The 26,241-nt window shown below is 39.6% G+C and overlaps 1 protein-coding gene across 15 annotated transcripts in view; it reads right to left on the bottom strand.

Annotated features, from left to right (window-relative positions):
- The window catches only part of NCKAP5 (NCK associated protein 5), a 942,960-nt gene that overhangs the window by 742,860 nt on the left and 173,859 nt on the right, over positions 1-26,241 (bottom strand). For all 15 annotated transcript variants that reach the window (XM_073241351.1, XM_073241347.1, XM_073241344.1 and 12 more), the window contains one exon: positions 10,609-10,738. In XM_073241351.1, coding sequence (XP_073097452.1) covers positions 10,609-10,677 — 69 coding nt within the window. In that variant the 5' untranslated portion in view covers positions 10,678-10,738. The remainder of the gene's footprint in view (positions 1-10,608; positions 10,739-26,241) is intronic.

Genomic DNA, 26,241 nt, shown 5'->3' on the forward strand with positions numbered 1-26,241 from the left:
CACTCAGCCTTGCGCCCTGCCACCCAAGATTACCATGAGCATCCATGGCCACGCCATCTCACAGGATAGCAGGCCTCTGATAACAGCACCTTCTCACAAAAAGGCCAACAGTTTCTGAGCCTGCTTATCTGCTGGCTCTAACAGATGGATCCAGAATTTACCAGACAACATGATTTTATTTCCCGCAACACATCTATGTGCGTGAGAGCAGTCAGTGGATTAACTGTATTAGGAAAACTACCAAGCTGAAGACAATTGCTTATAACTAAGAACCAGAAAGGTGCTGAAAGGCAGAAGGCAAGCCAGCCTCAGAGGCATCTTGGGAAATGGGCAATTATGATCCATTAAGCCTAGTTAAGGAACTGAAATTTATGAGGAAAAAACATCTGGAACTGCCTGGAAAGTAAAGGAACCCAAAGGATTCACTGTTCGGGCTTGTAGAGAGCAGTCAGGACAAATGCAATTCCATGTCAGGAGAGAATTGCTAAATCAGGACATGAAAGGGACAGAATTGAGGCAGTGCATCTGGTGTTACACAAAGCATTTAAATACAGTGGCTCCTGGATTTGCTCTTGAAGTATTCATTGAAATTGGGATGATTAGGGCTGTCATTTGAATTAGAAAACTGGCAGAAAGATTATAAATACTAGTTAAGCTGAGCCAAGGCACCAGAACATGGTAATGCCACAGAAAGTAATAAAAATGCTGCCTAATTCACAGCCATGAACCCTGTGGATGTTTAATAAATATTAATTGGTAATAATGAACTTTAGTGTGGGGTGATAAATTAGTGTGAGACAGGCTGCTGAAATCCAGCTAATATATGTATATATACAGTTGGTATAACATAAACTGATAAGTGAATGAGAAGAAAGGAAATCAAAATGATTTAGCTACATGATGCATTTTGCCTGCATCACAAAGTATGGGTAAGAGAACATTAATAGAGGGTGGGAGGGGTGCTAGAGGAGACGAGAGGAAAGTTAAGATGATAATTCAGGACTGCAATAGAGCTTTCTTACAGTCTCAGCAATTCCTCAAGTATAAGTCAGGCACCTTGGAGTCACACGCTATTCTTTTAAGACACTGTGGTCTTCTCGATAAATTTCTGCTTCAGGGAACACAGGGACACCAAAGATTAAATCTGGACCAGTTTCCTAGAGGGGGATATGAACGCTCTCCTCCTTGGGGAAGCATTCCCTAATCAATACAGCCAGAAGAGCAACCTCCTCTTTCCAAATCCCATCACTCTTTGTTTGCACCACCGTATTCCTCCTGCTATTGCTATGATTTGTGTATATATGATTGGATTTTTTTAAGCTTTGTAAAGCAGAAATCATACTTTGAATTTCTTAGAACTCACTCAGCTCTTTCACTCCTAGCACTTCACAGTGCTTCAGACCTACTGGGTGCTCAGTTCCTGTGCTGATCAGTTAGGAACTCTGGGAAGGAAGGCAGGAACCTATGAGAGAGGACATCCAGCTGACTATGGGGTGTGAGGACCAGCTTCCACAGAGATGGATGAAAGCTCTACCTCCGCCTAGAGACAAAGCACTAGAGAGTCTGCCATGGGAATGATCTTAGGCTGGCGGAGGAAGATGCAGAAAACTCAGTTGCCATGGAAACGTGTGATCTGATGATTCCCATTGTTGAATGATAGAGAGACATCAGGAGAATGACAAGCAGATCCCTGAGCCCTTAGAAAACACAGAAAATGCCAAGCAAATGTCTCTGCTCATCTGTACTTATTTCTGCTGAAGATGCAGTATTGTTTTCATCATCTATCAATAACATAGCATTTGCAAAGAGCTTTCAAAATGTTTCCGGTTCCTGTTTTGATTTAGTAATCTCTGAGACCTCAAATATGCACAGTGCTAGGTCTGAGAATCTGATTATACCTATGAACTCATTCCCCAGAAAAATGCACATACACATAATAGCTAATAAAATATACTTCAGAGAATTCAAAACTCCTGAAGTCTTTCCATAAGTCTGTCCTATCAAGTACCTTGGGACTCAAGAGGGTCCAGATATCACATTAAAATCTCAGATGTAAAACAAAATTCTTTATACACACACAACAATCATCCTTGGAGAAAACTGAAAAGCAGGGTGTCATCTATGCTCTCCCATCTTCCCCTCCAGCCCTCAATGACTTCTCCAGGTGGATCACCCCTCCTCTATACCCTGTATCTCCTGCTGGTGTGTACCTCACTCATGAACCGCTACGAACTGCTGGGTTCACTCATTTATTCCTTCATTTGACTGAGTGTTTTCTGTGTGTCAGACTTGAGGGATACAAGTGTGAATGTGACATGGCTCATAGGAGCTTATAGTTCAGTTAGGGCTGATTTTGCTTCCCAGGAGATGTTTAGCAATGTCTGGAGACAGTGTCAGTTGTCACAACTTGGGGAGGGTGCTATTGTCATCCAGTAGGTAGAGGCCAGGGATGCTAGTAAACCTCCGCTGCACAGGACAACCCACAACAAAGAATACAGGGCCCAAAACATTCCAGTAGTGCCTGGATTGAGAAACCCCACCCTGGAGCAGACAGGAATGTGGCATTGGGGTAAGTACAATGATTAAGACCAGAAATGAGAATTCAGGCAGCTCAGGCAAGGACATTTTCATAAGAACTGTGGAAGGTACGGCTCCAACGGCAATCTGTCTTATTTCCAATGATGAGAGGAAGGTAAAAACAGGGAAGAGTCACTCAGGGTAAGCCATCACCTAATGAAGGCAGACTTTCCTCTGGGCACTACCAGAGGAGGCAGCACCAGCTACAGGTGGTGAGCAAACAAATGGCATTTTGGGGGGAAGCTCCTCATGGGAAATGAGTGCTGAGTCTCCATCCTCTCCATCCGTCAGTGTTCTGGCCAAAAGAATGTGCAGCCACTTGCTAAGATCATCACTCAAGTTTTAAACCCTGCTGCTACTGGGAACAGCTGTACTTTGGCTGTGTCCCATCATTCCCCCTTCTTCCTTTCTCTACTCCCATTCTGGTCAATACACATAAACAACACAATTAGGCCCCATGTAGGTAAAAACTAAAATTATAGATACATGGTATTAAAAACATTATATATTTTATATATGCTGTTAGAAACTTTAATCTCTGTGGAAGTTGGTTCCAACACCTGGTTAATTAGAAAAAGCACCAGACCAGAAATCAGCCGTTCACCAAGTTTCAACACATGCATTCTTTATTCCTTATAATTCTCCTCCAGCACCTCCACCCTTCTGACCACTGTTTGGCCAAAATCACATCTGGTCTTTCTCACCAATAGGCACAGAAAGAGCAGTTGTGCGGATGCACAGGTACACCTCCAACCCTCTGAGGAGGCACTGTTTGAGGCTGAGAAGCACCCTGCAAGGAGTTCCCAGCCACGGGCAATAAAAGGCATTCTGCCTCTGAGCTGGTAGCTGTGCAGTGGCAACAGTCTGGAGGTAGCCAGACTGCCACTGAAATCCCAGCTCAATCACTCAGCAGTTCTATAGCCTTGACAAAACAAACTTGTTAAGCTTCACATTGCTCACTTGTAAAAGAGGAATAATTAGAGTTTCTACCTTAAAGGGTTGTCGTGAGTATGAAGTGACAGTTTCCATCTAAAGCACTGAGCATAGTGCCTAGCACATAGTAAACCTCAATCAGTTTTGGCGATTACTTCTAAAGGAAGGAAGCCATCCCAGTCCAGACTCAATGCCTGAACATCCTGAGCTGTCTGCTACAGGGCTTCCATATTACACCCACCAGCCCCCACTGCTGACATACTCGGATCCCTTGGCTTGGACTCACTCACCCTACGTCTGCTCCTGTCCTGAGCTGCATTTGGACTCTGTCCTCAGCAGCAGTGCTGCTCAAATCTCCAGGCTCCCTTCCAGCATTCTTCTTGTTGGGGTCTGAATACCTTCTGTTCATCTGGAACCTCTTTAAGACCTTAGCAACCAGGTATCGTGGGCAGTGCCCACCTGGCTAAGCCTCCTCTGTGTTCTCCCAGCCCATCTGCACCAACTCTCTCTATAGCCCCCAAAGATCTGTGCTGCTGGAGGGCAGCTGAGCAGGGCATTTCTCCAGCATTTTCTTGTCCTGCTTCGATGGGCTCAGCTGGGCTGTAGGCAGATTCACCAGGTAAACATTCATGTAAGACTGACACTTCTCTGACTCCACCATTGCCAGTGTCAGGGGGATAGTTACAGATTCAGCATGCCACTTTGGAAAGGGGGCTGATGCAGGCCAAAGCTGAGCTATTATCCATCTGTTACTTTTTTCTAAATGGCTTTGGCTGGATGCTCAGATATCACCACACCTTCCCACATCTGGCTTTAGTGCACAGTCTTTCTAATTCTCAGGACATCTAGGAGATGGTTGACACAACAGTGCTGTCAGTGGGGATGAAGCAGTTGGGGAATAGAAAGCTTCCTCTCATTCACTGACCCTCCTCTACTTGAAACTCACTTGGGAAATCTCAAATGATCTTCATATCAGAGAACAAAGGTCAGGTTTCCAGAGAGCACCTTGGCCTTTGCCCAGTGGTCAGAGGCACAGAGGACACTTTACTTTATATATGCTCCCATTAGTACAAAGGATCAGAGGTAGTTGGGACTTGAGTAGCTAATAGCCTTCTCTGGCAACCTGGTGGTTTGTGCTCTGTACAGCATTGCTGTGGTGAGTGGTGGTCTAATTATAGCACCAAGAGAGTCAAGAAAGCTACAGTCATGCCTGAACATGAGAATATGCATATTTTCTTCTTAGTACTCATAATTTATTGGCTGCACTGAGCTACACTAACAATACCCCTATTTTGCACTTTGAAAAAGTCTTAGCAAGCTTTGAGCTTTCTAAAATATTTCCCTTTGCTTAACATCTTGCTACTTGGAAACATACATCTTTGTTCACCAACCTAAACCTGCCCTTTGCCTGCCTTGGTGTATTGCACAGCTTGATGGTAAACATAAGTCGCTACTAAAAGTTAGCTCCCAGGAAAAGGGAATCTGGACTCCCAAGTTTCCTATTTCTCCAATGTGAGCAGATACCCTTTAGAATCCAACTTGCTGCTTGTCTTTATAAATAAAGATTTCTTGAAACATAAGCCATAGCCAATTGTTCATGAATTGTCTATGACTGCTTTCCTGCTACAAGAGCAGAGTTGAGGAGCTGTGACTACTCACCTGGCCTGCAAAGCCTAAAAGACTTATTTTCTGGCCTTTTATAGAATTTTCTGACCCCTGCTTTAGAATCACTTCCAATTACTAAACAGGGGGGAAATAACTGGAGACAGAGCAGCAGATATTTATATTTGTGTATTTGTCAGGGTTCTGTTTCTCTGTATGTGTATATATAAATATGCATACATATATAGGAGGCCCAGGGAGGCCAGCGTGTAGTTCCAGCCCAAGCTGGAAAGCCTGAGTGAGAATTAGGCGGGCAAATGGGGTAAGTCCTAGTTGGAGCCCAGAGGCCCAAGAACCGGAAGTGCCCCTGTTGGAGGACAAAAGATGGATGTCTCAGCTCATGCAGAGAGCAGGTCCACCCTTCCTCTGCCTTTTTGTTCTATTCAGGCCCTCAACAGATCAGATGATGCCCTCCCACAGGGGTGAGGGCCATCTTCTTTATTCAGTCTACTGCTGCAAGTGCTAATCTCTTACAGAAACACTCTCACAAGCACACCCAGAAGCAATGTTTTGCCAGGTATGCAAGCGCCCGAGCCTAATCAAGTTGACACATAAAATTAATCATTGCAATTTGATGTAAGGAAGGAGTTTCCCTGGGAGAAAGTAACTCAGCAATGAAATGAGCCAACCCCAAGGGGTAGAGAGCAGTAGCCTTGGGTTGTTTCTTCTTCTATCACAATTATCACCTACCAAATTCTCTCCATCACTTCAATTTTAGTACCTGTGCTGCTGAAGTGAGCACTCCACATTGCTCTGAAGTGCAGTTCTAGCTACAGGTCCTCTGTGATGCCTTGCACATCTTCCTACAATGACCTCCGTCCTATCGCTGTCAGGTCACACTGTCTACTTCCTCAATGTTATATTATTTTTCCTCCTTATTAGATCAGCTTCCAAAAATAAACTATAAACTCCTTGAGGAGAAGTATTTCCTTGTATCAGTCAGGAGGCCCCTGCAGGAAGGAGATGCACACTAAAATCATCTAATTGAGGAGCTTTTGGTAAAGGAACTGTTCAAAAAAGTGCTGGCTGGCTTCAAGTAAACCAACACAACATGGGCTGACAATCTCCAGAGCCATTACTACCAAGGACCCTTGAGGAGAATGGGGAAAGAGAAGGTGCCAGAATACAGAACTGTGGTTTTAACTGATGCTGGAGTTGGGGAAAGGACTGCCCAGCAAAAGCAGTGACCTTAGGCAGAGCAGCCCAGTCAATGTAGTCAATGACCATGTACAGCAAGAGCAGAAAAACAATGCCCTTGACCTCTCTCTCCTTTCAACCTGTGACAAGCTGCCAGGTCCTCCCACTGGCCAACCCAACCAGATGCCATAAGACAAGGGGTCCCTTGGTTAAGGTCCATGTGGTACATCATCCAGGGGTGACAGCCATATAAAGAAGGATAGAGAGCATCTGGAGAGAAAAATGGTGACTATCCAGAATAGCCCATAGCTACTAAAACATCTTAGATATAACACAGATTTTCAATGTTGCTTGTAGATCTGACTTAGTTAATATGCAATTCCCAATTACTCTAGTGATCTGGATGCAAACTGTTAAGAGGCTGAAGGATAAATTGAAGGGCTTGTGTAGGGTCTTTCCACTCCTACTAGCCCATCAAAACTGCACTGCTATCAGAACCAGGGACCTGGTATAGCCAACATTTGTCTTCCTTTCAGTGGGGGAGAAAAGAATAGGACACCATGAAGGAATTGATCATTCCTAAGAGAAACTGTGACTCCCATCTGTGCTTAAAAGCCAAAAGTAATTTTTCCCAAAATTAAAAGAGAGCATTTGCTATTGAAATGTAAGCTGGTAGGAAAGGTAATTCACTCCCCAGCCTCCTCATAAGCCAAATGCTATCATAGCTACAAGTGTCAAACAGCTATACAGGCAGCCTGGGAATGATTCTTGCAAATAAAGAGGCACAGTGTGAAAAGCTGACATTTTATGATCAGAAAACATCCTGAGGCAGGATGCAGAGCTCTGGGTCAAGAAAAGGCTTTGATTTCTGGGGCGAGTTTTATTGTTACCAGAGAGAAGACTGTACTTGCCTTGAATCTGTGGCTACTCAGCACACTCCTACTGGTGGAGGCAAACCTGTAGTCACTTGTCTTTCTCTCAGGGTATTTGCATCCCACACTGAAACATATTTTTCACTTCAGTTTCTCTTATTTGCCATTTTCTTCTTAAAAAGGATGATTTATCAAGTAAAAAATCAGCAACATCAAAGAATACTCCAGAGGTACTAGGGTGGGTGCCCACACAAACACATGCATGCACACACACACATACATGCACACACACGCACACACACTTAAACCCTCCCCTGTGTCATGGCCTGAAAGCAAAACTGTGACTAAGGACCATAAACTCACATCCCCCAAATGGGAGCTTCCTTCAATATATGGACTGTGAGTTTCTTTATTCTGTGGTTCCTCCAGCCTAAAAATATAAAAGTTGTTGCAAGGGAGCTATGATTTCTATTCAACACTTCATGATTGGATTATGTAAAATAAAAGTATAATGAAGTTAATAGAACCTTATTCTTGCAGTACATTATGAGGAATATTTGTCCTGCAAAATCTAACAGTGGAAATTTCTTCTGGGCCTTCTATCTCTTAAAAATATGGCTCATAATGATTACTGTAGTGGAATTTCAAGATGTAAGAATTCGTATTTTTTTTTCACTGTTAACTTTTCCAAAAGGACATCATCTTTTACTAGGATATTATATAATGAAAAAGAACTGAAGTGATGGGTAGGAGACCTCAGTTTTACTTTTGGATGTACTCTAGTTGTGCGACCTCAGAGAAAACATTTAACCTCACTGAATTAGTTCTTCTGTAAAGTGAGGAGACTGGACAACCCATTACCAATTTAGCATTTTATGATTTTAAAATAACATAAAATTGAACAAAATCAAGTAAAACAAACATGCCTTGGCAATGATGATTGTGTTTTATGATGCCAGGTGTTCTTTCTCCTTTCCCTTGTATTTCTTATTCCCCAGCAACAGAATCATCCTTATGTGCTTCTAGTTATTTGCCTCGTTATTTGTGTGGCTTCAGCACAGAGCCAATGAGGGCAATGTCTTGGGTTCAAGTCCTTTACAGACCAGTCAGCTTTATTCTTATCCCCCTTCATCTCTCTTCCTAATGGTCACAATGAAATTCACTCAAAGGGCTTTTAAAGGGTCTCACTCTCAAAGAACCATCTAGAAAAGAGCACTCTCACTGGCACTGTCCCAGGAGTAGTGTCTTACATAAGAACAGAACACTAAAAAGGAGGGTAAAATTATAGTGAGATGGCCTAACTTTTATAATATCCAATAGCAATAAGCACCCCCATACAGTGGGCCACATAGTCATAGGAGAGCCATTCTTTGTCAGGCTTTTCCCAAAATTGTATACAGATTTAACACATACTCTGCCTCTAGGAAACAAGGAAGATATTTCATTATTGTGTAAAAACTCTCTTAAGCGTCATTTAGGGAGATTTAACAGGATTAAGTTTCTCAGGTAATGCCCAGCAACAAGTTCTCATTTTCACAGTGCTCTTTAATGTTATAAGAAACAGATTCACAGCCCCCAGAAGACTCAGGGTCAAGCCATATGCCAATGGGAGTGCAAGCGTGGTTTCAGGCTTTCAGCTAGCACTGGCGATATGACAGGCTGTGATTTGTGCTCACAGTCAAGCCTGTCCCTAAGCAAAATGTAAATGTGGGCAGAGATTTCATTGAGACTGTTTCCTCCTTCTCTGGTTTTCAGACAGCCAATGCCTTCACAGTAAACCACTTCCCAATCCTCTATTTTCCCCAACCCAGCCTTGCATTCAAGCACTCTGTGCTCCGCATCCTTTTGTTACCAATACGCTCAGCAAAATTCTGCTCATGCAGTTGACGTTTGGAAATGATCCAAGACCTTTTATGAACAAGCGCTACTGTGAATTATTGAAAGATAATAGCTCAGCATGCTTGTTTTTATTAGGTTTTTGCATATTCTCTGGGACCTAAGGCAGAAATGGTGACTTTAGGGACTAAGGATGGTATTTTTGGGTTAAGAGAACCTTTCCTGTGCTGCTCAGATCATACTACACGGGCACCTATATCCTCTGCCCAGGCATAAGACAGACCCCTTTGGTAGGCTGATAATGTAAGAAGTGTTTTCTTTGGCAAAGAAGAGGCTGAGAAAATATCTTTTTATTCTATGTTTTCCCAGAACTTGCAAAGCAAATAGACATATAAACACACATACACACACACAAAAAAAATTTTCACCACATTCTACCTGTATATAGGAAGACCTAAGGGGTAAGAAAATAGCACATCCATTGGGAAGAAAATTTAGAATGCTACAGAAGTTCTCATCCTTTGAAGTTCTTAGACTGGTCAGTGGACAGCCCACATAGACACAGAAGTTAACTCTAATAACAAGAGAAGAACTAGACACAAAGGTTTAATGCAGGCCTTTTCCCAAGTCCTAGAAACTCACACCTATGAGCAGCTTGTGATATGAAGCCTCTGCAGTTTGGGGTAAATAGCTATTCATATGCTGCCCATGCAAGAGCCACAGCAGCAGCCCTGGAAAAGTGCAACTGATAAAGCAGTTCAACAGGTATTTTATTGGTACCTGCTCTGACCCAGACTCCTGGCCAGGTGCTCAGAGTACACAAATGCACCACTAATGAACATCGGAAAGAAGGAACTACACTAAATTCAATTTCAGTAGTTGAGCAAAAGAAAAAGGTGACTTGTCTGATTTGATTTTTGGCTCTGTTCATATGCATTATGGAATAAAAGAGGTGACCCACATATCTTAGCTCATGCTATGAAAGACTGGCCAACCTTCAGAAACCAGTGTCTTAGTCTATTTCCTTTGGCTGACCAGATTCTCATACACAAAAGCAACCCAACCATGTTGTTAAGAATGATGCTTATCATTATTGTTAAGAATGATGCTTATCATCATTAAAACTTTAAGAAAGAAAGTTTATGGACAGTCGAACAAATTTACATACCTAAGAAGATCTCAGAGACTTTCTTCACTCTTCAATATTTGACGCTCTATTGAATTCTCATTCAACTTACCCCAAACTTAAGATAAATGGCAACGGAACAACTATATATAGGCTTGGCATCTGGCATCAGCTGTACAGTAGTGTTTCTGTATAGGTTAATGTCTACTTCAGCTGGAATTAATATAATTATATATAATGCTGACAGATTATGACATTTTCCTATTATGACACTACACAAACATTCCAATAATTTGCTGGCTTTTGACTTTGTAAAAAATAAATGAAACAAAATCTCAGGGGATATTGCTAATGGGATAACTGGAATAGAGGTTTCAAAAGCACAGGGTTCAGGAAATAACAGTCAAAGAATAATGCATTTTAAGCCAAAACATATAGAGTGCTAAATGAATATTTAGTACTTACCACAAGACTGCTGTCTAGAGACAGCCTTTTTCCAAAGTCCCTTTTCTCAAGCTGTCTCTTTCCCTCCATGAGTGAAGTTATTTATTTTCCTTTGTGATTTATAAGAATTCCCCTTCTGTTTCCAGGGTCACTGCAAAAAGTGAGCATGTGTTTTACTATCCAAGTGAAGAGTGGTTAGGCCCTTGTTTTTGACTTCCTAACCAGGAACAAGTGTTGAAGCCAAAAATACCCAGACCCAAATAATAAGTATAGAACTGGACTTTCTCAAAAAAAAAGACCTCTTTGGGTTGCAAATGTCAGAATCATCTTTATGGAGGCCCCTGTGTTTTTATAGGTTTTGCTAATGGAGTTGGGGAATGGGTTTGCAGGTCAAATCAGCAGACTGTGGAAAAAGTAAACAGTCCATTTCATGCCACACTTGGTCCACACCCTTCCTCTATCAGCCAGAATCATTCTGTTACTGTGCACAGAGATGCTGTCTGCAAATTTCATGAGATCAAACTGACAAAACCACACTCCATAACCAAGAGTTGTCAAGTCCAAGGCCCAATGAGGGGAATCTGAAACATGACTATTATTGTCAATATTTCACTTAAAAATATTTCATTTAAACATATTTAAGGAACATTATGAGATACATTCCCTTTGGACAGGCTGATTCAGAATGAAGGTGGATGACATCATTATCATCAACGAGTATTTGAACACTCACTGCATTTCACCTTTATGATAGCTAACCCCTCCACTCCACTGAGATTGCTTATAAATGATCAAGTATTCTGACTAATAAGGATGCACCATATGTAATAAGCACTAGCTTCCAGTTTTCACCAAGATGTAAAAGTCTTCAAAGAAAAGAAATAGGTTTGATCCCAGGAGGCCTTCCTACCCATTAGCTAACTAATCTTGGGCAGTCATTTAGCTTCTCTGAAACTCATCTTTCTCAATTGCAAAAACATAACAATGGCAATCAAGTGATGTATGTACAAATTGCTTAAAGACAATAAATTATGACTTACATATAAGTTATAATTATGCACAGGTTACACTGAAAAACAGTTAACCTTAAATACTAGCTAGCATAATTAATATGTCTTTGATGATTCAGAAGGCACTTTGAGGTACAGAAGTTTCCCATAAGCTACACAAAACACATAGCCATTGTACCACTGAATTTAATAAAATGCCATACCAATCTGTTTTTATACAAATTAGTTTTTTTTTTTTTTTGAGAGGGCATCTCTCATATTTATTGATCAAATGGTTGTTAACAACAATAAAATTCAGTATAGGGGGGTCAACGCTCAATGTACAATCATTAATCCATCTCAAGCCTAATTCTCGTCAGTCTCCAATCTTCTGAAGCATAACGAACAAGTTCTTACATGGTGAACGAATTCTTACATAGTGAATAAATTCTTACATGGTGAACAGTACAAGGGCATTCATCACGGACACGGAAACTTTCGGTTTTGATCATGCATTTTGACCTATAAACAATCAGGTCAAATATGAATATTCGTTTGATTTTTGTACTTGATTTATATGTTGATCCCACATTTCTCCTATTATTATTATTATTTTTATTTTTAATAAAATGCTGAAGTGGTAGGTAGATGCAAGATAAAGGTAGAAAACATAGTTTAGTGCTGTAAGAAGGCAAATATAGATGATCAGATGATCAGGTGTGTGCCTATGGACTAAGTATTAATCCAGGCTAGACAAGGGCAGCAAGGCATCCAAGGATGCAGAAGATTTCTCTCAAAGCAGGGGGGGTGAGGTTCTGAGCCTCACCTCTGTTGATCCCCAAATTCTCACCTGATGGCCCCCCTGTGACTGTGCCTGTCTTAGGTTGTTCCTCCCTTGAGGAATCTTACCCGTCTCTGGCTAACCAGTCATCTTCCGGGGCCATACAGGGAAATGTAAAGTTGGTAAGTGAGAGAGAAGCCATATTGTTTGCAAAGGTTAGCTTTTTACTTCTTTGCAGATTTATGCCCTGTGGCTTCTATGCCCAGCACTTGTCTCGAGGTATCTTTACCACCTGGAGGAATTATGATACTCGGTAAATTCGATATGAGGCACGAATTCTATTTAAGGGTTGTAATTAGGAAGGAAGAAGAAAAGCTATAGATGTAGCATATGAAGGAAACATGGGAGGATTGATTATTTCTTTGACATATCTTCTTGTATAGTACCTTAAGTATGTATAGGTTTTAAACTACTAACTAATTTGCACACACATATTAACATAATAGGAATAGGGTGACATAAACAAAGCAAATCTATAATTACCATCCATCTCCAGTGAAGCCAAGAAAACCATTTAGGCACCCTAGGCATTTGTGTACAAATTAGTTTTTAATAAAACTGAAAAGAAATATTTTTCACAGCTTTCTCAATCACTCCAAGTTTGATGAGGGTGCAACAGACTCGACCTCTCAGTCTATGACATGCAGCCCCTTTTTCTTGGTTTCTTCTGCCAAGAAGAGGGTTGAGACAGCTATGACCCAGACAGCATATGCCCAAATGATATCCAACCGTTGGAAACGGATGGACTCCTTTTCCAGCCATGGGCTGCCTCTTGCTTCTTACTCGTTTCTTCTCTCACTTTCAGAAATATTAATGTTAATTCATTAGCAGTCCATCCTGAATTTAAGATAAAATCCAAACTTTTCAACATCATATTCAAGGTCCACTCCCTGCCAACTAGTATTTTACAATCCCCAGATACACTGTGCATGTTTATGAGGCCTTGCTTTTGATCATACCTCTCACCTCCATCTGGTTCAGCTCTCCCCTTGTCCCAGTGCCTGGCTCCAGTCCTATCTCCCTCACAAGACCTTCCTAGTCACTTCATTTGGCCATGATTCCTTTCTCTCCCAAGTTTCATAGAAGTCCTACTTACTTTATTTACCACCATCATTGCCTAGGAGGACTTTTTTACATATAGTAAATTCTTAATATTTTCTTGTTGGTAGAGCCTAGTAGTTAGAAAGAAACAAACTATCAGCAGTATTTTTCAGAACAAAGTTAGTTATATACTAATGTCATATGTGAAAGGATCAGTTAACTGAAATTTGAGGGGCTTTTCTCTTCCACTTTAGAATTCCCACCCACTTGGCAGGCCCATATCTCAGTGACTATGTGCACTGAGAGCCCAGAATACCCACTCTGATAATGAATCCCACCACAGAGTCTACTCAGGCTCTGAAATCTCTCCCTCCATCAAAACTTGCCCTCCAAGTCTTATTATATAGATCTTTGAAGTTTGATAGATCATAACAGATACTCCTTTGGCATTTAGCACGTATTTGTTCAGTACCTAATGTATGGAAGACCCAGTACTTAGGTGCCAGTGTCACAGCCATGTATGAGAGAGACCAGGTCCCTGCCTTCATGAAACTTACATTCTAGTGGGATGATATAGAAAATAAATAAGCACACAAGTAACTCCAAACTATGAGAGTTACCTGCTGTGATGAAAATGACCCCCAGTATGTGGTGGAACAGGGTGTCAAGTATGTGGAAGAGAAAAACACAGTAAGGGTAGGAGCCAGTCATGTAAAAATATGAGTAAAGATCATTCCAGGTAAAGGGTCCAGTCTTTCCTCTAGGAAGGACCCGGGAAAAAGCTTTGTGTGATCTAGAATAGGGGTCCAGTTTCTTAGGAACAAAGCAAGCAAGGAAGAGAATATGTGTGACAAGTTCCAAAAAATGATTAGATCATACAGGGTCTTGAAGGCCAAGGTAACTTGTTTGCCCTAAACACAGTGGTTAATCTTAGGGTATAATTCTCTACTTTCCCTCTTTATTTGCCGATAATGTTAAATCAATTAACCTATAAAATGGCAGTAATAATAGGGCCTTCTTCATAGTAGGCTTCTTGTGATGATTAATGTGATGCTCCATTTTAAAGAGTTTACCAGTACCTGGCACATAGTAGGTAAGCTCTAAATATTAGATATATTGATTATCCTTTCTGATAAATATGATTAAACTCATTAAGGAGCAACTGTGGTGACTGGATTTTATGCCCTATAATAGACTGATGAGGCTGTCATTTTGGGAAATAAGTATCCTTTTTACAGTTCTCAAATAGCCCAATCTGCTCCATGGAAGGCTGATTGAACAGTTTATCCTGGTCAGTTTCTTTTCATATTTTACATTAATTATATGGCCAGAGATTGACGGTTAAAATGCTTAGCAACTGACACAGCACAGGTATCGACTAATCAGAAGGGCAGAGTCGATGGCAACAAGCCGCACTATGTCCTGGCCACTTATCAGCCCAGTGTATGTACCACGCCCATTGGAAGGACTTGAAAGTTTGTGAATTACACCATAAAACAGTCACAGAAAGGATCAAAGTAGTTATCCAAAAGAGTCAGAGCAAGTCCACCCAAAAGGAATAACATGAAAAGGGGTGGTGTCCACAAAGGAAAAGTCAGGAAGGCAGATTGAGGCCACCTCCGGCACTCAGGCAAGGAGATGGCCCACATTTACACACACGCAGCAAGGACTCTGGGTCTATAGGTGAAACGAGCACGTTAGATCCCACAGGCATGCTCATGTTACACTGGCCATTTGTACTACCCAACAAACTTCCTTGCTCAGAGTCCTCTGTCATCAAACTACCTTATAATTTTCTTTGATTCCCATGTAGTTTTACTTACAGAAGAAGAATGTGCTGACCAACAAATATAAGTAGGCAATTTTTGAAAAGTTACATTTTTAGTACAAATTTGCAATTTAGCATCTGACTATATTCATCATTTATGTATTTGCGCAGGTTGTTAAGTCAGCTTTCCTGCCATAGAAGAACAAGACGGACATGGGGGCTTTAACGACAGAAATTTGTTTTCTCACAGTTCTGGGGGCTGGAAGTTCAAGATAAAGGTGCCAGCAGGACGGGTTTCTGGTGAGGAATCTCTCCTTAGCTTGCCTTTGGGGGCCTTCTTTCTATACCCTCACGTGGCCTTCTCCTTTGCATGGATGCTTTTCTGGTGCCTCTTCCTTTTCTCAGAAGGACACCAGTGCTATTGAATGAGGGTCCCACTCTTAATATTTCATTTAACCTTTGTTTCTTTAGGTTAAAAGGCCTCTTCTTCAAATACAGTCATATTGAGGATTAGAGCTACAGTATGAATTTAGGGGGATACATTTCAGTCCATAAGAGTTTGTTTTAGTCAGATTTCAAAGCATATCATATCTCAGCATACTAATCATCAAATTTCTGAGTCTAAAAGCAGAGAACTCTCTGGGTGGCAGTGGCTACTCCCAGGCCCTCTCTCATTATCTGACTGCTGGATTTCACCCCCGCAACACACCTACACACCATGCCCGGCTATACTCGTCTCTGTGTTGCAGGTCCAGTGCTACATTATAGAGACTTAGATGGTCAAGTTTAATTCTGCCAATAGGAGACAGTGAGAGATCAGAAGGCAACAGAAAGTGAGGAGGAATGTGTTTTCAGCTCCAGATGGGCAGCATCAACAGCAGGTGACGACAGGCTCCATCCAGTAACTTCTGTGATTCCTCCAGCAGCTCAGCCTGAGAAAGGGCAGTAGCAGCTTTGCGGTCTTTGAGTACCACCACCTTATGCCTCTTTCTCCTCCAACCTTTCCAACGGCTTCATAACAAATTCTTTGCATTGAATCCCTCTCTGCTGAAATATCTAGTTTCTTTTTTCCAGGCTTAAGAATGACTGATGCATACCCCACAGAAATACTTTTGTACATGTAGTCAGCCTGCCTTAGACAACTCCTGGCTTCCTTCTTGTGAACCTTCTGATACAATAATGTGGAATTAGAAATTCTACTAGGCCCTAAGCTCCTGGACAGCAGGGACAGTATTTTATGCTCTGTGCTCCCCTAAGTGGATAATGCCTGATGCATAACAACATGGCAGACGCTCAATAAGCAAATGAGTGAATAACTATTTACGGCTGTCTTTGTGAACATGTAAAGAGCAGGGCAGCAATAGAACACTGATACACACAGAAATGCTGTACACATTTATAACACTGAAATTGCTTTTTTAGCTGAACACACAGACACACCCAAGCCGCAAAGAAAACATTTTATCATGATTTTAAAACTATCATCAACCTAAAAATTACTGTTTTAGCCCTGCCTGCACTTACAAAGGACCATGACCTCCTTGGGTTCGTGTCTTTTCCATTTCTTCTTACAACTCTGGTTATAAAGGACACACATTTGCCTCTGGGTGATGGGCTAGAAGTCTCTCCCTCCCTTCATGGGGAGGAAAATGGCCAGAGACGCGAAGGAAGACAGGATATTAAGCATCTTTTTTTGACTAATGGTCATTGATACTGATCTCCCCTCCTCCCTCACATACATCTCTCTCTAGCTGATGAAAATACTATTCTTTGTGTCTGTAGAAATCTGACTTGGCCTTAATAAACTCTCATTAATTTTCCTCACAGATAGTAATGGTCTTTCAATACTAAACAGACCCTTTAATATTCCTAAAGATGTCAGTAATTTCTTTTTTGTGCTAGACTTTGTTAATAGATTGTATAATTTTCAAGGGACAATAACCAAACACCACTATCCAATAAAACCTCAAAGGCATATTTCCTCACATGTACATAATTACATATATGTAGACACACATTCTCACATATACAGATATAAACTCTCATACACTCATACACATTTTGAAAAGTTTCCTCCATCGCAGTTCCTGCCTCTCTGATTCCACTACTCCCTACCCCTGGTTTGAAATTTTAATGGTAGTGTCAAGAGAAATGGAGAAAAATGATAGAGCCAGAAGGCATCAGAAGATCTGGCTGCCAGCCCTCTTTGCCATATAAATTTGAACACGTTCCTGTCTCCTGTGAGTTTACGCTTCCTAATCTGTTCTCACCAGATTACTGTGAGGTTCCAATGAGATACAGTGTGAAGAAGCTTTTCCACATGTAGATTCAAAATATTTTTAGTTAGCCTCATTAAGCAACAAATAATGCAAAATATGATTGTTTGAAGCCTCATAAACATCCAGAGAACAGAGACTGCATCAAACCCATTGGCACATTCCTTGCAGGACCCAGCACACTGGCTCCTTGGTAGTAAAAATCCAACAGGGAATAATTTTGGGACTGAAACACACCGAAGATGAATCAAGAGGGCAGTGAGTTTCCTGTCCCCCACAAGGCAGCTCAGCACATCTCCACCCTGGCTGGTCCTTAAAATCAAGTGGGGAGATATCAAAACATACCAATGCCCAGATCTCATCCCAGGCCACTAGAATCTCCACAGTGACAGGCCCCAAGCTCCAGAGTACACTGAGGGCATTCAGGGTTGGCAACCACTGGTTACAGCAGTGGTTCTCAAACTTTGCAGCATATTGTAGTCACTTGCGGAGTCACTGAGACCCATCCCCAGATCCCCAGACCAAATAAATCAGGATCAGTAGAGGTGAGAACCAGACATCATTATTTTAAGATCCCTGACTGTCCCAACACGTAGGCAATGGACAACCAGTTTGAGAAGGTGAAGGGATGCCCCCTTTCTGGATCTCCCTCCTTTTCACAAGGGCTAAGGAATTACTCAGATGTTGGCAGCAGTAATTGTATTTCTTCAGCCATTGCTGCCTGCAAACTCTGAGCTCAAAGAAGTGAAATGTCAGATACAAACAATTTGGATCAGCACTTTCCTCCCTTCCCCCACTCTCAGGCTCCTGCTTAAACTGGTCTTTGACTTGGGCAGAAAATAATGTTGACTAAAGATAGTAATAACAAATCTAGATTCCAAATTAATGCACAATGTCTTAGAAAGTTAAAATGAGGCAATCATCTAGAGAATGAGGGAATGACCATTCAAGGACAAGAGTGGCAGAAAATCCTGATTCAGATGCTCCCAAACCTGCTTCCACCTTTCTCTAGACTATTCTCCACGAGCACCATGCTCTCCTTTCAAAGTGCAAACATCAGGAAGGAAAAAAAAGCAAATGTGAATCTATAAAATTTGCTTCTAGACACCAAGCAGAATATTTGAAACTCCTGTCAGTTTTTCTTTGAAATATTTCCATCTCAGTCTATTAAGTCTACATAAAAGAAAGCAATTGGCTTATTTATAATTTAAACACACACACACAGCAGTTTCCTTGTGAAAGATATATTGGCTCAATAACTTTCTGCTATTGATACATCCATTTGTGAAGTATATGGATAGGGATGTGTGTGTATGCACACATATGCATATGTATGAATTGTTATGTGCCCTACATGTAAGTGTGTGAATGTGTACGAGTGCATGAGAGGGTGTGTGGTGTGTGTGTGTGTGTGCATACTTGTGTGTATGTGCACTCTGAACAGAAAACCACTACCTCCCTTTTGGACATGTGTATAAAAATAACAAATTATATGACTTTCAACAATAAATGTCTATTTATAACCTAAGAGCACCCTGAAGCTGATTTAGAAGAAAACTGAATGCTAACAGATTTCCTGAACATGGTGTCCATCGTTGCCAGCAAGATTAATGGCTGGAAGTACTCTTAGGGATGTGATGAGCTTTTTGTCTTTGCAGTGGAATATTTTGCATGATGATGAAAATTGGTTTAAAAAAATAGTTTCATGAGTTCATGTTTATTAAACTTTTCACCCTAGAAGCTATTCAGCAGCTTATAGTTGATGATTTAAATACTAGGTAGGCCTCTAAGAGTCACTGCTCTGTGGCCCCCTCCTCAGATAAGTGTGCCTCCAGCACAGGGACTGGGGAATTACAGTGAATCTGGATCTGGTGATCTTTGCTATTGTTCAGCATGCAGCTTCAATAAACAGGAGCAGTTAAACAATTAATATTAATTTGAACTAAGTTCCTTAGGAATGGAGGACAGAGAATGTTCTTAGAACCTTTAAAACATCCAAAATTCAGTAATTTCCAACTCTTATTATTCAATTTTTTAAAATTGAGACATAATTCACATCCTGTAAAACTTAGCCTTTAAAGTGCACAATTCAGTGTCAACTCTATTATCCAATACTTCTTTATGTGCTACAAAAACTGGGGGTTATTATTTTCTCTCAGCAGTGGCACAAAGAAGTTCCTTCAATCACTGCTTGAAGGTTAATCAAGTCTGACTATCCCAGGCCACCATCGTTTTGTATAACAGCATCCTGAATACTCCTGAGTTCAAATTCTCTAGCTGAAAATTTCTGTGACCATCAGCAATTTCTCTGATGTTGAGCAATTTAACTCTTGGCCTTTGTTTCCTCCTGGATGAAACTAAGATTATAATAACAATAGCACTTGCCTTAACGAGATGGTTCCAAGGATTAAAACAATACTTGTCTTAAAATACTGGAGTAGATACTCAGTAACTATTAGGTATAACAACTGAATTCCTTTCACTCAGAAGTCAGTCATATTTACTCAATATCTATTTTGTCCCAGGCTCTGTTAGGCCCTGAAGAGAGAAAGGGAGGAAGAAAGAGGAGGAGGAGGTAGAGAGAAGAAGATGCAAAGGAAATAATCTCAAATTTTGAGGAAGCTTAAAATTTAAGAGGGAGAGAAGATTTATATATTGACAGGAGAAAGTTACTGAATGCATGGAGGACGGAAAGAAGGAAGGAGGGAGGGAGAGAGGGAGGGAGAAGGAAGCCATTGCAAAGAAGGTTGGGGTAACTTCCCCATCATTCGAAGTATTTCCAGCTGATTTCCAGACAGAAACTACTGTTACATTTTAACAGTGTACGAACTAAAAACTAAGAGACAGAATGGCAGGGGCTTGGGCCAAGATAAGCATTTCATCTCTGGCTGCTCTTCTCAAACCATCTGTTCTTTGTCTCCCAGCCTTCCTTTGTAAAGATTTCCCCACTGTTTAGTTACCTCCTCTGACTCTTCTCCATTTATCTCTTTAAGAAAGGTTTCTAGTTCTTTACATGAGATGTCTACATGTTGCCTATGAACTCTTAAGGGGAAAGTCAGTGTAAAAATGAAACAAACAAGTAATTTTTAAAAATATATAAATTGTACACATAACCCCAGAAAATTGGAAGAATATTTAGTTAAGCATCTAGGGAAAAGAATTTTCACACTGTGTCATCTGCTAACACTAATGAGTTAATTAAATTAGAAAAATTCCACCGCCGAAAGCAAAAACATCCAAATATGTGGGATGCTGGGGGAATTATAGGCCCCGCTACTAGATGCATTCTGTTCAAGATTTTTTTTTTTCCTTTTGAGAAGGCTTTGGAGAGCTACACTTAAAAAACCATCCAATTTCAAGAGCGTATTTTCCATCTGGGTCCAGTTAGGTAAGAGTCACTCTAAACTCTGTAAAGCCTGCTAAGAAGCACCATGACTTAAGAAAACTGTTTATGAAAAGCAATGTTTTGTGAAGATCCAGCAAAAGGTTTAACTGTGATGTCCCCATACATTACTTAATTCATTATTTGCCACTAAATGCCTTTGCACACAAGTGAAAAACCAAAATAATTCAGGAAGTAGATATAGTAAAGTAAATCAGAAGCCAGTATATTTTGCCAAGGTGTTAGCTGATAATTAGGATATTTCCAACTACCCAGAAGCCTTCTTCCCTTTAAGAGGTTCTTTATAATAACTCCTTCCACAACTCCCTTGCCCCATATAATCCTGATGTGAAATAAATGCTAAAACCTAGTAAATCAAGATTAAGGGATTAAACCTTCAAAACACATTAATATGGTGAAAACAATAGAAAATTCTTAATAAACCATAAAATGTAGAATATGATATTAAAGATGTCCTAAGTAGTAACAGCTGTCAAAATGAAATGTAAGAGAAAAGTTTCAAATATATTTATCTTTTTCTATTCAATGTTGAATTAAATTTAAGTGCTGTTCACTTGGGGGTTGGGAGGTGAGCTCACATCTCTTCATGAAGTAAATTAGTTGATGACCACCCACTTACACTACAGCTAGAAAGAGTTAGGTTTCTAACATTAGTTTAGGATCTCAATGTATGCATGTTTACGTATGATATATGTATGTATATGTATGTATGTAGACTATATACATTCAAACACATGTATTGGTCATGTTTTCTTGTCACCAGTTCTCTCTGGTTATGAACAATAATAATCAACACATAATTACTTATACTTTTTTTTCATGTGATGGGGTGTTTCGTTTTATTTGGGCTTTGAAGTCTCAGAAACCAGAGAAGGTCTAGGGGTAGTTGGATAAACCAGTTCTTAAATTCAGGAACAGGAATCACTGGTGAAGCTCATTAAAATGCAGAATCTAATTAAGTAGGTTGCAGTAAAGCCTGAGATCCTGCGCTTCTAATAAGCTGATGCTTCTGCTCTGTGGATTACACTAGTAAAGATCTGAAACCTAAAATAGAGAATTTAGCTGTATACAAGAGTGAAATTCCAAGAATTTTCCCATTAAGCTATGCTCATCTGGCTAATTGTTTTGATTTGTTCTTGACATAATCAAACATATTTCATGTATGTTTAGGTCATGTACAATGATTCATGTGTTAACTTCTATTCAGGACATTTGCAATCCCAGAACCTGAGTTTATGGTCTTTTCTGGGCCCCTCTCTTCACCTTCCCACCAATAGAGTCATTGCCTCTAAAATAAACCTAACAAGTGGTTGGTTGCCCTGTCTCTGCTTGTCTCTTCCAGTAACAAAACTCACTGCCGTATACAGCAGCTCATTTCACAATTGGGGGGTCTCATATGGTCAGAAGGTTTCAATCGTCTCTTGGATTTTCACCCACTGGCTTTATCTCTGTTCCCTGGAGCAAACAGAACTTTTCTCTTATTCAAGAAAAATACCCCCAGTTTCTTCAACAATTTCTCATCTGAAAAAGTTGCTGCTACCCTAGCCCTCCTTGTCACTGTCTCTGACACACCTTAAACTTGATAACACTCTGAGGGAATGATGCCTTTTATTCTGATTTTCTAAAAAATTACATCATAATATATGCATTTACTCATTGTAAAAGATAAAAACAGTAAAAAACGTATATAGTGAAAATCGTATACTTTTACTATCCCATGTTTCACTCCTCTCCCCAGAGATAGTCACTTTTAATAGTTTTTCTATTTGTTTATCTGCAGATATAGGTAAATATATAAACTTGAAATTTTTCTTTCTATATAAATAAGATCAACATCTGTTTGTTTGTGACTATACTTTTTTCACCCGATATATTCAATACACATGGGTCTGATTTTTTTTTACAGCTTCACGTTATTCTATAGGATGAATCCGCAATAAACTGTTTATTAATTACAGGTAGAAATTTAGACAGGCACTGATATTTTCTGATTCTAGACAGTCCTTCCATGAGTGCTGTATATGCGTCTTTTATGCCTGTGTTTCTCTACAAGGTGTACCTTATAACGTACAAATTTCTACAGTTAATTAAAATTGTTTCAGTTTTGATAGAAATTGCCTAGTGGGCTACTAAAAATACTTTACAAATGTACACTACCACTGCAGCATATGAGATTACTTATTTCCTATATAATCACCATTGCTGAATAGAACCAATCTTAAAACTTTTCCAAATTGGTTAGTAAAAGAAAAAAAAAAGATCTCATTGCTTTAATCTACATTACATGATTATTAGTGAAGTTGGGCATCTTTGTATGTTTATTGGTCATTTGAATTATTTTTCTCTGCTTTGCCCACTTAAATTACTTGCTTCTTTAATTGCCTAATAGAAACTATTAATACATTTTGAATACTCTTTGTTAATAGGCATTGCAAATGTATCATCCCAGTCTGTCTCTTGGTTCTTCACTTAGTTCATCATTGTATAGAATAGTATACTTTATTTATGGTCGAATGTATCAATCTTTTCCTTTTTTATTTTCCAAATTAAAAGAACATTTTCCATTATATTCTCTTAATACCTTTATGGTACCATTTGAATACACATTTGTGCATGGTGTAAAGCATAGATTTAACTTGATTTTTTAAAAGAACATTTTGTGGTTCAAGTACCCCTCAATTTGAAATTCCTCCTAATAATAAAGTTCAATGATTCTTTTCCTTGACTAATAAAAAATACTTATCTATTCGCCTATCTTTGCAACAGTACCACACTGCTTTCTGAAGCCTTAGTAAATTTTGATGTCTTGGGCAGGTTTCCCTGTTGTTCTGTTTGGAACTTTTCTTGGCTATTTGCGCTTATTTTTGTCTTCCAGTTGAACTTTAGGACCAGTTTATTATGTTCTACCAAAAATACCATGTGGATTATTATTGGGTTAGATTTAACTTTATAGATTATTTAGAAGAGAATTAACATCATAATATTCTTGAGTCTTCCTATTTAGTGATGTGAAATGTGTGTTAGATTGTTTAATGGTCAAAAGTTCCTCACATCCCAGGATTTCTTTTCTCCCTTGTGAACTGCATCTCTGATGCTCTTGCAGGCTTGGGGTGGTGTCCATTTCTCCATTCTTGAATATGGAAGGACTATGACTCTCTTGACCAATAGAAAAGGGCAAAAATGATACTGAGACTTGAATTTTCTATCTTCTTTCCTAAAGATGACTTGAAGCTTCTGCCTTCTGTCTTGGAACCCTGAGACCACCGTGCTGTGATGAAGCCCAGCCTAGCCCACCGGAGAAGTGCTGAGCTGCCCTAGTTGACAGCCAACCAATAGCCAGACATCTGGGTGAAGCCACCTTGGGCACTCCAGCTCTAGTCAAGCCCTCAGATTACCACAGTCATATGAGTGATCTCAGGGGAGACCAACAGAGAACTCACACAGATTGCCAACTCATGAGTTAGGGGAAAAAAGTCATTATTATTTTAAGTAACCAGGTATGGGAGTGGTTTGTTATACAGCAATAGATAACTTAAATAGAATATTTCTCCATTAATTTGGGTCATTGTTCGTATCCTTAAGCAAAGAGTTATAACTTCTATTAAATAACCTTGGGCATATCATCTGTAAATCCCAGGTATTTTTTGTTACTCTTGAGAATAATTGTTTTAAATTACATTTTGTATTGGTTATAGGTGTTATAGAAAAATTAATAAACTGAATTTCTGTTCAACCATTTTCCTGAGCACTCTTGCTGGTTCTAAATATGCTTGTTTTTATTCTGTTGGATTTTCTAAATACAAAACAGCAACACTTTTGGCTCTTCCTTTCTGATATTATAATTCTTATTTCTTTCTCTGGTCATATTGCATTGACTGGAAGAGCAAGTTGATAGTTTCATTCCTTACTTTAATAGAATTAATTGCTATTTTTTCATAGTAAGCCTAAGATTAGCTTCTTTTTAACTACCAATTACCAGATTGAGGAAATTTCTATGTATCCTTGGATCTCTTAGAGTGCTTTAAAATGCTTTAATTTTAAAATCAACATATCAAAAAGTATATAAAGTAACAAACATTCATATATCTACCATCCCTATTTAACAAAGTTAATCTTTTGCCGTATTTGCTTTAAGATTTTGTTTCTTTCCATTTTTTAAAGAAAAAAAGATGGCAGGTATAGTATACAGCCCCATTAGCAACTATCCTGTTGTGGGGAAGCATATTTGTTGTACAGAATTATACTTTTACTATGTAGGCGTACACCAAGAACAATGAGTAGCATTGTTTAATGTGCATTTTTTATCAAGTTTACACATATTGTTTTCTCTATTAAATTGCTACTTTCTTTTCCACTTAATGTTACTGCAACTTTTTTTTTCACTTAACATTATGGCACCAAGATTTATCTATGTTGATAAAAGGAATACTCATTCATTTTCAATATTTTAAGAATCTTACTAAATGAATCTATGACAGTTTATCCAGTTCCCCAAAAATGGACATTTAGATTATTTCCAGTGTTTTGCATTCACATTATAAATGATGGGTCAATGAACATTCTTGCTCATGCATTCTTCTGAACAAAAGCAGAGTTTCCCTCATTCAGAGAACTCACTGGGTCAAGGTTATTCACATGTTGAATTTATCAGGTAGTGTCAAAATATTCTTCAAAAATGGTTACACTACAGCAATTTATTCTTATGTGAACAATATTAAAATCTCTGTTTTCACCTGACCCCTGGCTTTATACTATATGATCCAGCAATCCCACTGATGGGTAATAGATCCAGATGAAATGAAATCACTATCCAAAGAGATACCTGCAGTTCTGTGTTTACTGCAGCACTGACAATAGCCAAGACACAGAAACAACTTAAGTGCCTGCTGCCAAATTAATGGATAGAGAAAATGTCTCACACATACCCACACAGAAATTACTCAGCCATAAAAAAGAAGGAAATTCTGCCATTTCTGACAATATAGATGGACCTTGAGGGCATTATGCTAAGTAAAATAAGTCAGATAGAGAACGATAAATACTATAAGTGCCCACTTACATGTGCAACCTGAAAGAGTTGAACCCATAGAATCAGTAGAATGGTGGTTGCAGGGCTAAGTGGTGGTGAACTGAGATGGTAATCAAGGGGTACAAACCTCTAGTTATAAGATGGATATGTTCTGATGATCTAATGTACAGCATGGTAACTACAGTCAATGATAATATATTATATACTGGAGAGTTGCAAGAGAGTAAATATTAAATGCCTTCACCACACAAACATACCACATGGTAATTATGTCAGGTGATGGAAGTGTTAACTAACCTTAGTGTGG

Source organism: Manis javanica, chromosome 7, assembly GCF_040802235.1.
Source record: "Manis javanica isolate MJ-LG chromosome 7, MJ_LKY, whole genome shotgun sequence".
NCBI classification, from domain to species: Eukaryota; Metazoa; Chordata; class Mammalia; order Pholidota; family Manidae; genus Manis; species Manis javanica.